The 19,471-nt window shown below is 38.6% G+C and overlaps 1 protein-coding gene across 2 annotated transcripts in view; it reads right to left on the bottom strand.

Annotated features, from left to right (window-relative positions):
* Positions 1 to 699: 699 nt before the first annotated feature.
* The window catches only part of LOC127988077 (nuclear receptor subfamily 5 group A member 2), a 57,832-nt gene continuing 39,060 nt past the window's right edge, over positions 700 to 19,471 (bottom strand). For both annotated transcript variants that reach the window (XM_052590593.1, XM_052590592.1), the window contains exon 7: positions 700 to 5,079. In XM_052590593.1, coding sequence (XP_052446553.1) covers positions 4,832 to 5,079 — 248 coding nt within the window. In that variant the 3' untranslated portion in view covers positions 700 to 4,831. The remainder of the gene's footprint in view (positions 5,080 to 19,471) is intronic.

The following is a 19,471-nucleotide window of genomic DNA, read 5'->3' on the forward strand; positions in this document are numbered from 1 at the left end:
AAAACTTTTTCTGCCTTTATTTAATCCTGCTTTTCTTTGCTTTTGTTTTGTTTGTTTTCCCTTCTGTTCCTCTGCTTTTGTTTTGCTCCACTTTGATTTTTGTTTGGCATTTTATTTTGTTTTGCTTTAATTAGCTTTTTGTTTTCCTTTCCTCTGCTTTTGTTTTGCTTCCATTAGCCTGTTTGAGTTTCTTCTGTTGAGCACAAAATAAGATCATTTGAACGATGTTGGTAACCAAACAGTTGACGGTAGCCATCGACTTCCATAGTCTGGACAATAATGCTATGGAAGTCAATGGCTACCATCAACTATTTGATCACCAACACTCTTCAGAATGTCTTTTTGGTTTTAACTTGAAAGTAAATGATGACAGGGAGAGCTATCCCTTTAATAAGTCTACATATTTTGTCATTTGTCTTGACTAAAAACTACAATATGTTCATTTGTGACAAACAGTCTTACTACTTTGAATGTTTTATTGAAGATTTACTCTATTTTGTACAGGTTTCATCTCGAATAGGCTATAATTAATCTTTGCTGTAAATAATATGCAGTTTATGAGTGTAACAGCATCAGGTACGTGCTCTTCAAATAATTTTCCTATTCTTGAATTTGAATCAAGTGTTCATGTTTGTTTGATTATTAGGGTGAAACGTGTTCGATGATCATCAATACCAGAAATATAAATAAAACAGCAACTTATGGCATAATAGTAATTTATTAAAATATGACGGAAAGAGCTTGTATGGAAACTCTTTATGGCAAGAGGTGACATCCGAGATGTGGGTCTGACTGCGGCTTCCAGCGCACAAATGAGAGAATCCCAATCCAAACATTCAGGCAGGTAAGCAGACATCCAAAGCAGCTGCAGGACTTCCGGTGATGGGGAACAAAATGAGAAACGAGGGGCACTGGATTTCTTAAGATTGTCGGTCTGATCAACACACAACACAGTAGAGTCACAAAACGAAGCAACTACAAACCAATTTCCCTAGAATCCATAAAGAAGTGGCCTTATGTACAAATGAGGGCGTAGATGCCATGCAGCAAATGTTGATTAAAGCAGTTGTGCTCATACAAAATACTTTCTACAGTATCTTTGACTGAAATCATGTACATTGATAAGGTGTGTAACATCATGTTTGTTAAAAAAAATGGTCTGATGATTGGGATAAGTCACCATGGTGGCCATTTTCATTGCTTTTTAAATCAACACATTTCATTTCAGGTGTGATACAACAGTCACCTTAACATGTTTTTGTTTTTTTACTGCGTGGACCATACTTTTTGACCTTTTACAGTCAACATGAAATGACATTTGAGACCCGATTTACTTCCGTATTTTGACATTTTTCCACTTAAAGCAGGTAATTTCATCTGAAAAATTGTGGCAATACTTTTGGTGAAAACTGGCCGTCACATGTCAAAATAGAGCTGAATGTGAGTTTGCAAAGGGTTTCGGGAAATTCTCTTCTGAAACACAAGCACTTACTTTTGAGATTTTTCACAGGAAAATAAAGGCTGAAGGCCAAGTTTGTCGTCAAAAGAGCATCTTAATGTCTGACGATTCTAGGATTCTAAAAAAAATATTATCATCATTTGCAATTAATAACAGTACCATTTAGAATATTAATCTTAAGTTTTAATTAATTGACTGCTTGTTTTTCTGTGTTCTGCTTAACCTTTATTTGTTTTGTTTGGCTTCATTTTGCTTTTTGTACTCTGTTTTCATTTCCTGTTTTATTTAGTTTTTTTACATGAGCTTGTTTTGTTTTTGCTTTAACTTTTTTTTTTGCTTTCATTTAGTTTTGCTTCTCTTTGGTTTTGTGTTTGTTTTTCATTTCTGTTCTGCTGCTTTTGTTTTGTTTGATTTTTGTTGTTTGTTTACCTGTTCCGCTGCTTTTGTTTTGTTTGCTTTGCTTTGTTTTATTTTTTGTTCCTCTGCTTTTGTTTTGTTTGTTTATCTGTTCCTCTGCTTTTGTTTTGTTTGTTTATCTGTTCCACTGCTTTTGTTTTGTTTCACAACTAATTGCATTTTTATATTTTCAAGCCTTTGTTTGTATAGCGTTGCTTTTGGTTTCCTTTCCTCTGCATTTTGTTTTGTTTTGCTTTCTTTTCCTTCTTTTCTTTTGTTTTGCTTTCATTTCCTCTGCTTTTGCTTTGTTTTGCTTTCTTTTCCTTCTTTTTTGTTTTGCTTTCATTTCCTCTGCTTTTGCTTTGTTTCGCTTTCATTTTGTCTGCTTTTGTTTTGTTTTGCTTACTTTTACTTCTTTTATTTTGCTTTGCTTTTTTTTTTTCCTTCTCCTTTTGTTTTGCTTTCTTTTCCTCTGCTTTTGCTTCGCTTCACTTTGCTTTTTTAGTTTTGCTTTCATTTCCTTCTTTTGCTTTGCTTTACTTTGCTTTTTGTTTTGTTTTGCTCTCATTTCCTCAATTATTTTCTTTTTAACATAATAATATTGGCCATTTTCTGCCCTAGGTGACACCAACTGATAGATATGGAAGTAAATTGGATCCATTTTGATTTCATGTTGACGTGAACACCAATTTTATAAAATACAGTCAAATGAAGCGTTCAGGAAAAACAACGGCAGTCCCCAATTATCAAAGCTCTCATCCGTTCATTGTGAAGCAAACAGGTAAGTACAGGTGAAGGACAGACGCTGTCTTTGGTATAGAACACAGACGCTATCATGAAAACATTCAGTGAAACCTCACGATAGGAAAGATGCACCAGTCAGTCACACCGGATCCCTTCAGTACAGCTCTTGATATATTACAGTGGCAGGACTGATGCTTATTTAATGTGAATCACTCAATCACCATTTAGCTCCGCAACTGCATCTCGTATCTACATGTTTAAAAACGTGCTACAGTAAACAAATACATTTAGTCATGACCCCACCCCACTGTGCAGGAACACATGGATGAAACCAGATCAATAAATTAAGCTTAACCAGTGACGTACATTTCAAACGTAGAACGTATAAAACAGATGTCCACAGAAAAAGCACAATAAAAAAAAAACACATTTCGAAACTCAGAATTAAGTGAGATTTCTCTCTGATTTAGTGTCTCACGACATAATTAAGTACTGGTTAAGAAAGATGAAAACTGTACACACCTAAGAAAGCAAACGAGGAATAATCTTTTCTGAACATTGTTTCGTTTTTATATGAAATCATTGCTTTGCAATTGAACGCATCACAGTTATCTCCCACATGACCACATGAATGTAAACACCTCATTTCTTTTCAATTGTAGAACATTAATACGTTATATATATGTACTTTTTATTTTACATATCGTAATTCACATCAGCACGGTTAGCTAGCATGGAAACGAAATAAGGCAAGACTCACATGACTGTGACATCACAAATTATTAATACTGATAGTTACGGTTGTTTTTTTTTCTTTCTCTTTTTTTGTTCTCTGCAGGCTTTGGTCTTGTGTTGACTGAGGCTGTATTTCTTTATACTGGCTTTGCGCTATATTCGTATTCACATTTGTTAATGAACAAACTGCAAAATGTTCCGATCGAGCAGAAAAATCTACACTAATAAATAGAAAAAAATGTGTGTTGTGAGTTATTGAGGGAGAATCTTAGTAAATACATTTCCAGGTCACAATGCATCCCACAAATCAAAAAATAAGAAATTATTTTTATTAAGGTTTTATAGTTGCGTTCTTTTGTTAATTGTTAATAATTATTAATTTATATTACCATGACAGTTAGGCATTTGTAGTCCTAAACTTTAGTTTATTATTAATTATCTATTAAATGTTTATGTCTGGTCAATTTAGCACATTTACCTAAAAAATATATTTTTAATATGAACTATTTTCATTAAAATAATTATAAAATTAACGATTATTAATTGTTACTTTTATAACAATTTAGAATTGTATTCCCAAAATTCAGTTTAATTGTGAATTGTTATATTTTTGTTAATTGTCATGACAATTTAGCACATTTATCTCCAAAATATTTTTTTTTTTGTCTGATTTTTAAAAAAATAAATTAATAAAATGTCTAATAATTATTAATTCTTATTTTCATGACCGCATTTAGTACATTTACCTACAAAATTACCTTTTATTCAGTATTCAGAATAATTTACTATATATTTTTTTGAGCCTTTGGACCAAATATTACACATCAATCATTTCTCATTTCTTTCTTATGATTTTGAGATTGAATATGACCCGGACATGTTCTTGACAGATTTTGTGATATTCATCCTTTTCCATTTTTGGTGAGAAAATATTGGTTAAAGCAGCCTCACAGTGACAAAGAAGAAGAAATGGCTGCCCATTTGAAAAGAGGTTTTTTTCTTTTTGGTGAGGGGTTGGAATCAAGTCTTAGTAGGGGCAAATGCAGGCAATGTCTGGTTGTCCATCTTACCTCCACCTACCGGCTCTGGCCCAGCTTGTGTGCCTTAAAACAGACAAAGGCAGGCCACATGGCCAGGTCCTAATGGAAACTTTGGGTCAATGCTGGCAAACCAGTCTTGAAAGAGCGCCCAGTCCTTTCCCAGTCATCTTAAACCCACCACCTCAAGTCTGAGTGTAAGGTGGAGGATTCGATCAGCTGCACACACAACAAATAACGACTGACAGTCATGGTTTGACAATACTACGACAAATCCGCAGCCTAGAGGTCATAACTCTGGATTCTGGATTCATGTCTTTACCAGAAATGCATCTGCCCTTCGCCAAACCCTCGCTATGGGGTTCTCAGATCCAAAGAGTCTGGCCCAAACCCATGCAGTGAGTGTGCATCGGTCGAAGGCTGGTGTTGTCTGGTGATGATGCTGGTGTGGAGACGGTCCTCAGGCACGTTTGGCGTGCAGCATCTCTATGAGTAGATTGTTACAGGGCACGTCACCGTTCAGGTGTTTGTAGTACAGATACTCCTCGGCCTGCAGGCTGATGGCCCGGATCTCCGGCAGCCGCAGCAGGAGCTGGCCGAACTTGTCCGTCTGCTGAGGATAGTTGCACATGACGTAGTCCAGCAGCGCCGCGTTGACCTGTTCCTGGACGCTCTCCACCAGGTGGAAGTTCTCCAGGTTCTTGACGTCTGAAGAAAGATGAGATAAAGACAATTTTGGTATTACTAAAATGTGGGTTGAGGTTATATACACTTTTTTTTTTCGTCTTGAAGACTCATATGCTCACCAAGGCTGTGCTTATTTAAAGCCAAAATGCAGTAATACTGTGAAATACTGCAATTTAAAATAGCTGTTTTCTATTTGAATATACTGTAAAATGTAGTTTTCCTTCAGAAATCATTGTAATATGCAGATTTGTGCTCAATTATTATTGGAGTTCAGTTATTAATAATGGTTCTTCTTATTATTATCAGTGATGAAAACAGATGCTGCTGCTTCATATTTTTGTGGAAACCAGTAACCAGGATTTCAGGATTCTTTGATTTTAAAAAAGGCAGCATTTAAAATGTCTGTTTAATGCATCCTAGCTGAATAAAAGTATTCATTCGATTGAATTTTTTGATACTGTAATATATAATTTTTTTCCACAAAAATATTAAGCAGCACTGATTAAAACTAATGTTTCTTAAAGCTCCAAGTCAGAATATTAGAATGAATTCTGTTTTGCATTACAGGAATACATTACATTTTTACATGTTATTTTAAATGGTAATAATATTGCCCATTATATTGCACTGCATTGTGGTATTATTGATCAAATAAATGCAGCCTTTATCAGCATTAAATCCTTCTTTCAAAAACATAAAAAACTGTAATTATTCCAAACTTCTGAATGGTAGGTCCATATATATTTTTTATTCCATGCTTAAAATCTCTGGAGATTTTGATGAGAAAGCTCATTAATTTGGGGGAAACAGATCACTAGGGATCGAGATCTTAAATGCCTCTTAGTTTTTCATCAGATTTTTCCTTGTCATGTCTTTAATTTATGGCGTGTTAATGTGTTGCGGTGAGCTGCATGTGTTCCTGTGTTTCAGATGCTTCTGTGGCGGCAGGAGCTGCTAATAAATCCCTGGCGTGTGGCTCTATTTAATCAGGTTTTGAGGGGCCACCTCATGCGATCTTTTATTTATCCCTTTGACCCGGGGTTGAACAGGAGCGTGGCCATCCCGCTGTAGTCTCTCCTAATGGAGACTGCTGGGGTCCGAACGATTGTGAAAGCACTCGGACCCACCCAGCCATATCTAATGAGCCAGCTGACACTTCTCTGCCTGCTCTCTTTTCCCCTAAAAATAATCAAGACTGCCTCGGCCGACAAAAAAAAAAAAGAAAAAAAAAAGAAGGGGTGTAGGGGAAGTGACTCCATCAGCAATGTAATGAGGTCTGTAGAACAAGCTGCAAGTCCTTCATGGTGCTGGTGAGGATGTTTGACCCCTGGGTGACACCAGCAGGCACAATCAGGACAAGGAAGGGGGAGGGCTTAACCAGAAGATGACCAATTACAATTCTTCAGCTCCAGACGGGTTATTTTAGCCCATGGAAAAGCGGTAAACAAACACAGACCTGTCAGTCAAGCTGTTTTTGAGGGTGAGATGTTAAGGAAGCCTCTCAAGTGCAGCGCAAGAGTGATGGAAAAACTTGAACAGTCGGTCCGATATCTGTCTGTCCGTCTGAGTCTGTTTATCTATATCTGTCTGTCTGAATCTGTCTATCTATATCTGTCTGTCCATCGGAGTCTGTTTATCTATATCTGTCTGTCTGAATCTGTCTGACTGTCTGAGTCTGTCTAACTATATCTAACTATATCTGTCTATCTGAATCTGTCTATCTATATCTGTCTGTCTGAGTCTATCTATATCTGTCTGTCTGTTTGTCTGAGTCTATCTATATCTGTCTGTCTGTTTGTCTGTCTGAATCTGTCTATCTATATCTGTCTTCTGTCTGAGTCTGTCTATCTATATCTGTCTGTCTGAGTCTCTCTATCTATATCTGTCTGTCTGTCTGAGTCTGTCTATCTATATCTGTCTTCTGTCTGAGTCTGTCTATCTATATCTGTCTGTCTGTCTGAGTCTCTCTATCTATATCTGTCTTCTGTCTGAGTCTGTCTATCTGTGTCTGTTTATCTATATCTGTCTGAGTCTGTCTATCTATATCTGTCTGTCTGAGTCTGTCTATCTGTGTCTGTCTGTCTGTCTGTCTGAGTCTCTCTATCTATATCTGTCTGTCTGAGTCTCTCTATCTATATCTGTCTTCTGTCTGAGTCTGTCTATCTGTGTCTGTTTATCTATATCTGTCTGAGTCTGTCTATCTATATCTGTCTGTCTGAGTCTGTCTATCTGTGTCTGTCTGTCTGTCTGTCTGAGTCTCTCTATCTATATCTGTCTGTCTGAGTCTGTTTATCTATATCTGTCTGTCTGTCTGAGTCTGTCTATCTATATCTGTCTGTCTGTCTGAGTCTGTCTATCTATATCTGTCTGTCTGAGTCTGTTTATCTATATCTGTCTGTCTGTCTGAGTCTGTCTATCTATATCTGTCTGTCTGTCTGAGTCTGTCTATCTATATCTGTCTGTCTGTCTGAGTCTCTCTATCTATATCTGTCTGTCTGAGTCTGTTTATCTATATCTGTCTGTCTGTCTGAGTCTGTCTATCTATATCTGTCTGTCTGTCTGAGTCTGTCTATCTATATCTGTCTGTCTGTCTGAGTCTGTCTATCTATAGCCCCTTTCAGACTGCACGTTGGTCCCGGAAAATTGCCGGAACATTGGCGGATTGCCTTCTGTGTGAACGCAAACTTGTCCCGGGATTGATTCCGGCATTGAACCCGGGTCGGGGACCTAGTAACATTGCCGGGTTCAGTCACGGGACGTGCTCTGTGTGAACAAAAGCCAAATCTAATGCTGTGTCGCAGTGATGATGCACGTTATCGCACAACTCTTTTACCGGCTGTTTTGAAGGAAGATCAACGTTCGCGACTAAAATATATGTGCAAACTGTAATGAAGCAGAGATAAGTTAGTTCCTCACTATCCACACTAAAGCTGAGATCATTCACCAGTTTAAGTGAAAGTTAATGTGCCTAACGTTTTCGACTCGTACATTACACATCACGTCACGTGTCTTTACGGGACCTTTACGGGTTGTGTCTGAAAGCACCCACATATTCCGGGTAATCACTGGCAGTGTGAAAGGGGCAAAATCAAGCGACCCGGGAACAATTGCTGGGACACATTTCCTGTGTATTTTACAAAATCGCAGTGTGAAATGGAATTATATCTGTCTATCTGTCTGTCTACCTATCTGTCTATCTATCTATCTATCTATCTATCTATCTATCTATCTATCTGTCTGTCTGTCTGTCTGTCTGTCTGTATCTGCCAAAAAAAGTCCAATTAGTCAAAAAAAAAGTCTAATTATTGTGGGGCTGCGTTTGAACATGAAAAACCAAAGCGCAGGGAGGGGTTAAAAGAGTCAACTGATCGATGACAATGGCTTGATCTCTTCCGGCCCAAGCAAGAGATACAGGTTGTGAGGAGAGAATTAACGTGTTTGCTTAATTTATCCACAACAAGAAACGCTTAATCATGCCCTGCTGACAGATACCAAAAAAAACAACAAAAATGTACAAGCAGCAGTTATCCATTCAGGTTCAAGCATCGCATGGTAAGCACTCTTATTTTCTATCTCAACATTTAGCCACTGTGGGACTAATTATCAACTTTTTCTCTTCTTTTTTTTTTTCATGAAACAGCCTTAGTGTGCACTAGGGCTGGGATGTAGCCTGCCTCTAAACCCTTAGGTCCTGAGGAATACATTGTCCATTTGACTAGCGCTCATGCTAGACGACCCCACAAATACACTCGCAGACACCCCCCGCACCACCCCTCGCCTTGTGATATGCTGGGATGCTTTTTAATTAGAAAGGATTTTTTAAGTGAAAAAAGACCATTCCACGAGAAATTCATGCTGGCAACCCCCCAAAGCCCTTGTGAGGTTCATTTGTACACAGACATGGATGCACAAATATAGCAAGACCGCATTCGCCATACATAAACTTGTACATCAACTCACTACATTAATGGCATATTGATTACAATATTGCATATAAAGATATACAAGGATATGGAATTTCACCACTAATAGTTTAGTCAATGTGCAATTAAATCATAATACCACATTTGAAAGGCAAATGATGAAACCATTGACATTTCTAGAAGGCTGATGTCAGTATAATGAATGACTTCCTGTTGGAAGCTAATCAGAAACAAATATTGTTTAAAAGCAGGGCAATTCCAGACAGTATTGTGTATTTGCAAAATTTTATGACCATGTACAAAGAGTTTCAGATAGCAAAACATCTCCCTACCTTTGACTTTACAGCGTGCTATAATCATATAGTCAGTCAAACATGGCAAAATTTCATCTTTATTCATCATTAACTTCTTCCAGGTTTGCACCAATCAGGAAGTGGGGTGGTGCATGAACTCCGCTGACCTCCAAACACTCGTTTTTCATCTAATCCGGCCCCTGAAGCTCTGCTTGTGGCCAATGTCCACCTAGTCACTGGTGATAATATTTACTCAGTGCGTTTTACTTCTGTTTGGGTGGTTTGGAGAAATTCTGAGAGCTTTTGGATGAAAAAAATCAGTCGCAACGGTGATCCATCTAAACTTTATTCTCTTTAACATTGCATATCAATGAGCTCATCGCTTGTTTCTTCTTCCTGACTAAGCCACGTAAAGCCAGGAGGGACGTGGAGGGCTCAATCTGCTCATCCCTGGTCACCTCTGACTGCTATGAAAGGGAATTAAACAGGACTGGTACAGTTGGGGATATATTAAGTCAAATGTAGGCCCGTCATAGCGGTGCTGAGCAGGTAGAAGAGACGTCCCGGTCGCCCAAGGATGGTTTAGATGCTGCGCACTTGACGCGGGGAGGGAGGGTATAAAACGCCTTAGGTGTGATGAAATAAACACGAGAAGCTGGGGCAAACGTTTCTTGTTACAAATGCTAGCTGAAAGGCACTCTGCCTGCTCTTAAGGTAAGGGAAAATATATTTACATCTGCTTATCTTTTGGCGCAATCACTGTCAGGAGCTCGCAGGTTCAGGGTGTGGGCTGAACCCATGATAATGATCATGATAAAACTCTCTGTGTTTGGATGCTAATAAATGAAACTCTCTATCAAGAGTTAGCTGAGTCTATCTATCTATCTATCTATCTATCTATCTATCTATCTATCTATCTATCTATCTATCTATCTGTCTGTCTGTCTGTCTACATATCTATGCATCTCATTTTTGTAAAAAAGTGTCTGGAAAAGCATAATTTTGAGAGGCAGGTCATTTCTGAACAGCCAAACGGGTTTCTAAGACTCCTTCCTGTCCATGTTTATCTTCTCACGATCGTCTCTGAGCATCTTTATATTTGCATTCAACACGTTTTCGTGCCAGCTGATTGCATGTGCAGAAATGGGGAGGCGCGTTGAGCTCTTCTTGTTTATCATAAAGTGACAGAAAATCATTCAAGGGTCAAGTATCCCCCCCCCAAAAACTCCACCTGCAGTCCAGATCCTGCCCTTAGTGGAAACCACACACCTAATGAGGTCATTAAAGCCAAGCCTCTATCAATATCTCTCTCCTTTCCCCTTCTAAGCCCCCCCCCACCCCCCACCTTCTTTTTTGGACAAATTTGAATTAATAATTCAACACAGTGCCTGGGGATGTATATTTCCTGAGTGAAGGACAGTTAACCCATAGCATGAATTTTCCTCCTTTTATATGACCACTTTTTCCCATTTTTTTATATTCATGTTTGACCATCACAGTGTTTGTTTTGGGTAAATAAGTAGCCATCTAATCTTGCATGTGTTGACCCAAACGATGGTGTTTTTTCTCAGTTTTGGTCTTTCTCTCACATGCATGCTAAAGCTGCTTCTGTGTTTTGACAGATGTGAATGTAAATTCTGGTTTAATTCATTGCACTTAGAAGATGCAGTCTCCTTTACCTCGAGGGTAATGTTACATGATGTGTTTGTAAGCTTCCTGTCAAAGCAAGGTAATTTGTGGAGCTTTAGCTTAACTGCTAGCAAGAAGGATGAAAGTAATAAAATATCACAAGACGTGAAGCACTCAGAGATTAAATACATAAAATCAAGCACATTTTAAGTTCCCATATTGCTCAGACAACTGCTTGATGATGAATGATTTCGTTCTCATAAAAGAAAAAAGATTTTATCACACCAAAATATTTGCAGAATATATGCTGCATGTATGTTGTAGACATAGGAAATATTCAATATGGTCCTGCAAATGCCAAAATACACTACAAAATTGAAGCAAGAAAAATACATTTCTAATCTTGTAATGCATTTTATATATATAAAAAATATTAAGAAATAATAATAATGGCTATTTTTTTAAATCCATATATATATATATAGTGATTTTGTTTTGCAAATATGTAAAATATTATAAAATAAAATATATATACATTTTTTATATATGTGTTGCAGTCTCAGCAATGCTTTAAGCAGCACAATAGCAAGTTTTTGCACAAACTACTTATTTTACTGTCTCTTTTTTCTTTTAGGCCAACTAAAGCCATGGTAGAGCATAAATCTGAAGCTGAACGTGAAGAGTAACAAATCTAGATGAATGGCGCAAACATTTGAAGGTAACTCCATCACCCTAAACATGCTCTAACTCGTTAAGCCCCTCCTCCTCTCCATCATTTCCAGTCCTCAATCACATTGTCCATACTGTCATAAGAATGGCAACCAGACACATAATAGTCCGACAAGACGGTCTCCAAGCATGGAAAACACCAGGAATAGACAACTCCCCATTCGGCCACACTTCCCAGCATTCCCACTGTTGATGGACAACACATGGCCCTTGCCCACATCTCTTAGTGACCTCACGTCTCTCCTGCAGTTCTTGTTAAACCTTCGCCCCCAAGTGAGACAATGTTTAGATGAATTCTCATTTCTATAATTGTCCCTGTAGTGTGACACCCGTCCAGCTCCATGCTATCTGCACAGGTTTATGTTACAGGAAGACTGATGATGGGGCATTTTTTCCAAGAAGGCGGTGCAGGCATTCCTCGGCTTTGTTGCTTTAAATACAATGATGGGGGGAGGAAGGAGAGGTGGATGAAAAGGGGAACAAGAGACATGGTCGCAGCACCTGTCGGCTCATTTGTGCCATCACGTTTAACAGCAGACTCGAGTTACAGGGGACGGTTTTAGGGCTTAGCTGCTCTCTCGAAGTATCGGTGAGAAAGATTTTATAATTAGAATACTTTTTTTATATAAAAGTTAGTTTATCTGGTGTACTTAGCTTGTACATGTAATGAAGTACTGCTTTATAATGAAGTATATTTATTATAATACGATTCTCTAATTACATTGTTATTATTGGTCAGTTGTGGCATTCTGTTGTTTAATATATAAATAAATCAATATTTTATATATATATATATATATATATATATATATATATATATATATATATATATATATATATATATATATATATATATATATATATCAAAACACTGTCAAAAATAAATATGTAAAATAACAGGAAAAGAACTGGCAGCTCATTAAACACGACACACACACACACATATATATATAGGTATAAGACAGCAGTATATATATTTACACACAATTCAAATGTATACTACATAACTATAATTTTTAATTTAAAAAGAATGTACAGTCAGCTAGGCATTATTATTATTATTACTTTTTTGTTTTTTTTATATTATGCATTATAAATTATGTATTACAATTTGAGATAAAATATTTTTATACATTATTTATACATTGGCATTATATATTTTTATTTATTGATATACTGATTAATTGAACTTGAATATATATATATATATATATATATATACATACGCTGATGGTAAACTTAGTTAAGTTCTTTTTTCTTTTCACACTTGAATGATTCAGATCATCAAACTAATTTTAATACTAAAGAAAGATAACCTGAGTAAGTACAAAATGCAGGGGGAAAAAAACTGTCCAAACCTGCCTGGCCCTATGTGATAAAGTAATTGCCCCCTAAATCTAATAACTGGTTGTGGCACACTTTTCAGCATCAACTGTAGTCAAGCAGTCTTTCACATCGCTATGTAGGAGATTTGGCCCACTCTTCTTTGCAGAATTGTTTAAATTCAGCCAGATTGGAGGGGTTTTCGAGCAAGAAAGGACTGTTTAAGGTCATGCCACAGCATCTCAATCGGATGTCCAGACTTTGACTTGGCCACTCAAGAAACTTGATTCTGTTTTTCTTCAGCCATTCAGAGCTGGACTTTCTGGTGTGTTTGGGATCACTGTCCTGCTGCAGGACCCATGTGTGCTTCAGCTTGAGGTCACAAACTGATGGCCGGACATTCCTAGGATTTTCCGATAGAGCGCAGAATTCATGTTTTCATCAATTATAGCAAGTCGTCCAGGTCCTGAAGCTGCAAATCAGACCCAGACCATCACACAACCACCACCATGTTTGACTGTTGCTATGATGGTCTTTTTATGAAATGCTGTGTTGGTTTTATGCCACATGTAATGGGACACACATTACAAAAAGTTCAACTTTTGTTGCATCAGTCCACAGAATATTTGCCCAAAAGTTTTGGGCATAATCAAGATATTTTTGGGCCAAATGTGAGACGAGCCTTTGTGTTCTTGTTTTTGCGCAGTCTCTTTCTTACTCTTTTCAAAACATGAAGGGGGCAAAAACCTTTTTAAGGTACAATATAATTCAATGTATATTGTACAGTATTATTAATGTTTATTATTGATATTTTTCATTATAAATATACATATTTAATTGTTTTATATATATTTAATATAAATATATATTTGCCTTTTTATAATTGTATGCCATTGACAATACCTACAGTATGAGATCTGAAAACTGAAAATGATAGAATTATTAAAAAAAAAACACATAAATATAAAATATTTATTTGTACACAAACAGCTTACAAATCATTCAGACAGTACTGTCTTCAAGGGGCACATCTCCTCAGCTGTGTGGTGTATGTTTGACCCGAGTGCTCATGGGGGCTGAGTGTTTTCTTCTGCTGTGACCGGGTCACTTTTAAAGATGTCCATTGCACAGAACTCTTTCTATGAAATCGATTGAAAAATGACAGGGGGAGTTTATGTTAGAGCTTGTGTAATGCCCTTATCAGTGTTTGTGTGCAATGTTTAAATAAGACCTGGCGGCTCCCTGATCAATAGATCCATCCTATCACATCCACGGCAGCTCGCGTCTCCCCCGCTGGACTGAAGGTCCTGGGCTAGCGGGCTCTCTACGCAGGCTAAGAAAAATTGCAGAATTTAATTGCCATGGAATGGGGTAGCGCTGCACCCGTAGACCAGCTAGTGAGACCTCAAGTCACGTAAGAAAGAAGAAACGGGAGAAAAACCTCAGATATGCACATGCAACAACAACAAGGCCCCTTTACAATGCACAAAAACGCAAAGCACGGCCGCGGTGAGAGTGAATAATGAACTTCAGCCCATTGATCGGAAAAACAAAGCCTGTATATGTTTGTCCCGGCAGGACCACAGGTCTCATAAATCTTTAAGGGTGATCTGTTTTTGCCACGCCGTTCCTTTTCAAATGCATCCCTTTCGATTCAAGTGATAGACAGAAGCAGCAAGCTATTATTATTTTATAGCGCACAAGCTCATTATACTTGGAAATGAATATGTGTATTGCTAGTTAAAGCTGCGAATGATCGCTAAAGGTGCGGCTACCGAATCGAATGCAGAAGTCCGGAACATTACGGATATTGATAGTTGCTGTTAGCGGTGAATCTTGTAGCATCGCAGGCCAGGTATCATAAAAATGGCACCCAAGCGCTCCGTTCTGGGGCAAGTATCTGCACAAACAGGCAGAAAGGAGATGGAGCTCGTATGATTGATATTTCCAGTGCAGATATCACTTAAGAAACACCTGACATGAGCAGGGCATGTTTCGGGACCGGTTTGCCTGCTAAGTACCGGGGCGTGAGCCAGCTAGCGTGTTATGCAGCCGGTAATAAAAGTTGGTCATTGATTTTCTGTAGTTGCTTGTAACAGTTAATGTTGATACATCAATAGCTAAAGGAAAGCACAGGCTTTAATAGGAGGCTGAAAATGTGGAAATATGGGAGGCTTGGGCGTTAAATCACAGAATCTATCCCCCAGATCGATAAGACAGTTACAGCAAGTGTCCCTCTGCTTTCCTAATGTTTTACAATAAACTGACAGCTTGTAATAAGGCTCTGGCAGAGGTAGAGGAAGAGAGGAATCCGACGGGACAGAGGCAAGAGTTGTGAGATGGAGAAGGAAAACAAGTAGCTATAGCTCAGTGTATTCTCAATCACTTCATCCACAGCTTTTGTCGAAGGCAACTCCAGCCGGTCTGTGCTTTTTGAACGTGGGGGAAAACTTTTACAAACAGTTCACGGATGCGTGGTTCACCTGAGATGGGTTTTTTTTAGTGCCAGATGCAACTGTGCAATCCATAAAGCATAATCCATAAAGTCTTGGTCTGATAATATTTCATTGCCAGTGATTAGGGTAAAAATTAGACTACACAATTGAGCTTCAAGTATATTGCTAAAATCACAAAACAAAACCCTTTATCTGTCAAGGGTAATACACCGAGTTCGTCTTGCCTTATCAAGAGTAAATCCATAGATGTAGAGTCTTGCCTGCGTTACTTATCTAAAGCATTTGTAGACATTCAGATAACGCCGCTAATGGCTAACGATCGCCAATCACACTTAAAGTTGTTTGCAATTTAAAGTTAATCATAAAGTAATGTGTAGTAAAAGATAAAGAACAAAGAGCAACGATATAAAAGCTAATTGCTGCCACGACACATTGAAGCCGAATGGCTGGAATTTCGGCAAACTGACTTGAATGCATGACAAAAGCTAGTGGGGCTAAAGGTAAAGTGCCATCCTTTCACTCCCCTTTAAAAGCATGAACCCGCTGCTGCATTGCGCCGTGTCCACAGATATCAGCGGCTTTTAAAACCTGATAAAGTCTGAAAGCCTCTTAAGGCTCCTAATGAGGTTGCCGTTTCAAGTGCCAGAAGTGAGGCTTTTGATTTCTGTCTCGTGGAATGAAAGGACAGCGGGCAAAAGAAATAACCCTTAAATATTAGGGTCATTGCACGGGCCCACTTCCTCCTCTCCACAAGATTTGTAAAATATCAGAGCACTCAGCGCTGATTGGAAGGTTTTGCACTTTTGAGCGAAATCTAAATGAGCGTGTTTGGTGACAACAAGAAGCGAACGCGTTGAGCGAGCGGGGAAGAGCTGCCGCGCATTGTCACAAATCACGGCAAATAAATTCCTACATGTGCATCGCCACATCAATGTGTTTTCAAAGGGTGTCCGCACACACATGCGCTTGCTTTATATGTGTATTGATTAGAGCTGGGCCTCACATCTTCCACATGACTTACAACCCGTCAGTGCCAAACTGCTTGGCTCACAAGAAAAACCTGCCCCTATTATCTTGCATTTAATTAAGACATAGCTGCAGTTTTATGCACCATTATTTGGCCCGGGCTGGGGGTCTCCAAGGCGTAAATATTGAACCGTCCCAGCCCTCGAATGTTAATCAATCCCAACCGACTTCCAAATTATTTGGTCTGTTTCAGGAAATGAATATTTGCACCTGTTATGAGCCTTTGCGCATGCATTACTGATCTCCCCTCTCTTCGCACAAGGGTAGACATATCGATTCAGATCAAGGAAACAAGATGGGCCGGCTTAATTAGAGCTTACCTATGTGGGAACTGCTTTTTTTGCTCCTTTAAAGCGAGAGTAAAGGGGAAACTGCTGTGTGCCGTGACTATATGCAGTGTTGTTCAGAGGTGTTTGGAAGAGACCCCACAGCCAAGCCTCGGGGACTTGAGATGCATCCAGTCTCATAGTCAAGTGTTGATGCCATGAGCAGAACATTTTTTATACCAGTGTCCTCTACATTTTACATTAGAAATGCGAATTATGTAGATAATTTTAATTTAAAAATAGCTGATTAAAAATCGATAAGGATGGTTTGCATATTTTGGTTACATTTGTTTAATATATCACGTTAATGGCATTTAAGGCACACATGGTTAAAAAAAGGTCCATTGTCAATAGTGTCGAAATGGACAAAGCACAGAAGTCACTTTCAAAATTAGCGAAATCAGAATTTGAGAAATCTTTTATCCTTATGTTCAATTTCTGATTGCGTGGATTCCTATTGAAATTAATGGATTTTGTCCAAAAATGTTGGACAAAAATTGCTATGCAGTGGTACTTGTTGACTGTCTACATTTTATTATACGAAGTTAGTAAAAGTTAGTTTAAGTTAAACTACTTTATATACTACTTTATATAAGTTATTTTAAAAAGTCTGAATCAATAGAACTGGTAAAAGATTAATACTGTTCGTCCACCCAAAATCTTATTCATATTCTCACTTTCTTCCAACGTGACTTTCTTTCTTTTGTGACCACAAAACACTATATTTTGAGGAACGTTTTAATCATCCATACAATAAAAGTGAATGGCGTCCAAAACATCAACCTGGGACCCTACTGGCTTTCATTTTGTGCAATATCCTCTTTTGTGTTCTGCAGAATAAAGAAAGTCAAAAAAGTTTCGAACAACGTGAAGGCAAGTAAAGAATGACAGAAATTTCTCTCTTGTTTTGGTAACCCTTCTCTCTTTTTGACCTAAATCTGTCCTATGACCTTGGTTGACTGCTAGAGTTCATCAGTCAGTTTCAATCAATGTCTAACCATTTTTCAGGGGCTACCACCATTTTAGCATGGCATTTCTAGTCAAAAACGGTTAGTAAAACGTGTCTCAAGACGTTCTTGAGGTGTCTATGGAGGGTCGAGACAATCACAGAGGCGGCTCCAACTGAAATTTTGGCATCTTCTCAGAAATGTCCACTTTAATCGTTTCTACCCCCTTTAAACTCCACAAGAACATTGTTCACCCTTCAGCGCCTTCCTTGCTGTTGAGGAAATCAATGTCTTGGTCGTAATTATTTAACCATTGATAAAGCCTTCAGCTCCTGCTAGAGCCAAAGCACTTATTCAACACACTGAGACTGACAACGGGAAAGATAGAGACGCTTCGGCTGGTGGAAAAGCCTGAGAAGTGATCAGCTGACTGCCATCGGTCCTCTCGACAAGCCGGAGGGATCGAGGAGACAAGTGACTGCTCCCAGGTCAAGTCATGTCTCTCCTCCTCTTTATCGACACTTAGCTTTACAAAGAGCCCCCTTGGGCTCCCCTGACAGTGACAGATTGCGATGGTTTGGCTGTGTTGAGAGCGAACAGACACTAACTTAAAGCGGTGGGGAGTGGAACAGCGTGGGTAAATGTGATTTTGATTTCCGTTAACAGGCTTCATTTGTAAATGCAATACGGAGACACTGCATTTAACGAGTGTAAGAGGGCTGATGCACTGGATTTGATGTTTTAATGTCCAGTTGGCCTCCAAATGTTGACCTTGTGTTTGTGTGGCCTTGGGTTTACCAGCACATTTACCCGATAACTGATTCTGTTTTAGGATTCATTCAGAAAAGACAGACGCCATAAACAATGTTTGGTATGAAATTGTAGTATCATGACAAAAGCTGTTACACTTGTCCTAACACAACATTTTTTGTTTTTGTTTTGACTTTTAATCATAAAACGTTTAGTTTAATGGCGCAAACCTTAATTATGAATGCACTTGCGAAAAGTTTAATAAGGACCGGTGTAGCTAAAGTTGCCCATTCAAAAATGGTTGAAGAACAAGCAGCAGGTCGAGACAAGACAGAAGATAAGTTTCCATAATTCAAATAGTTTTCATAAAGCACCATGGGATTTTCATGCTTCATTTAATTAACCTCTGACTGGCTTCTCAATAGCAACTGGCAAAGTGTTTTTCGCATCCGTGCACTTGTATGTACACAGAGCCCCCCGCCGCCCTTCACTCACAGGATACTATTAATCGGAGCCACCTTTGATCTCCAAGCTTAGTTCTCTTAGTCTCTTGGTCTCTCTGGGACTGGCACACAGCATGGATGGGGCAAGCTTCTAGAACGGGTCAGTGCCTGGGGCGCTACACTCCCCTCAGGTGAGAGTTTTATTATGGATGATGTTTCCGCCAAATTATTTACATCAGATTCCCCCCAAACTTCAACCAAAAAACCTACGCTACTCAAAGGCGTTCAACATAAACACAGCAAGGTTGAGAGGTCTGGAGTTTTTCGAAACTGGTCTTTGGTCTAAGGAAGATGTGAGGAACCTTCTCAAGGTGCGATAGGGGAGCTGGACATAAAGGCTTATGTCCTGCTTCATAGTTTCAGTTAGTTCAGGGACGCAGCAAACGGAATGGATGGGATCAAAGCACCTACACCCTACACACATCATATTCTCTTTTCCGGAACCACAGGACGGAACAATCATGTGATGATGCAGAAGCGGATGGTCGGCATTAATATTCCATGTTCT

The sequence above is a fragment of the Carassius gibelio genome, chromosome B22 (genome assembly GCF_023724105.1).
Source record: "Carassius gibelio isolate Cgi1373 ecotype wild population from Czech Republic chromosome B22, carGib1.2-hapl.c, whole genome shotgun sequence".
Classification (NCBI taxonomy): Eukaryota; Metazoa; Chordata; class Actinopteri; order Cypriniformes; family Cyprinidae; genus Carassius; species Carassius gibelio.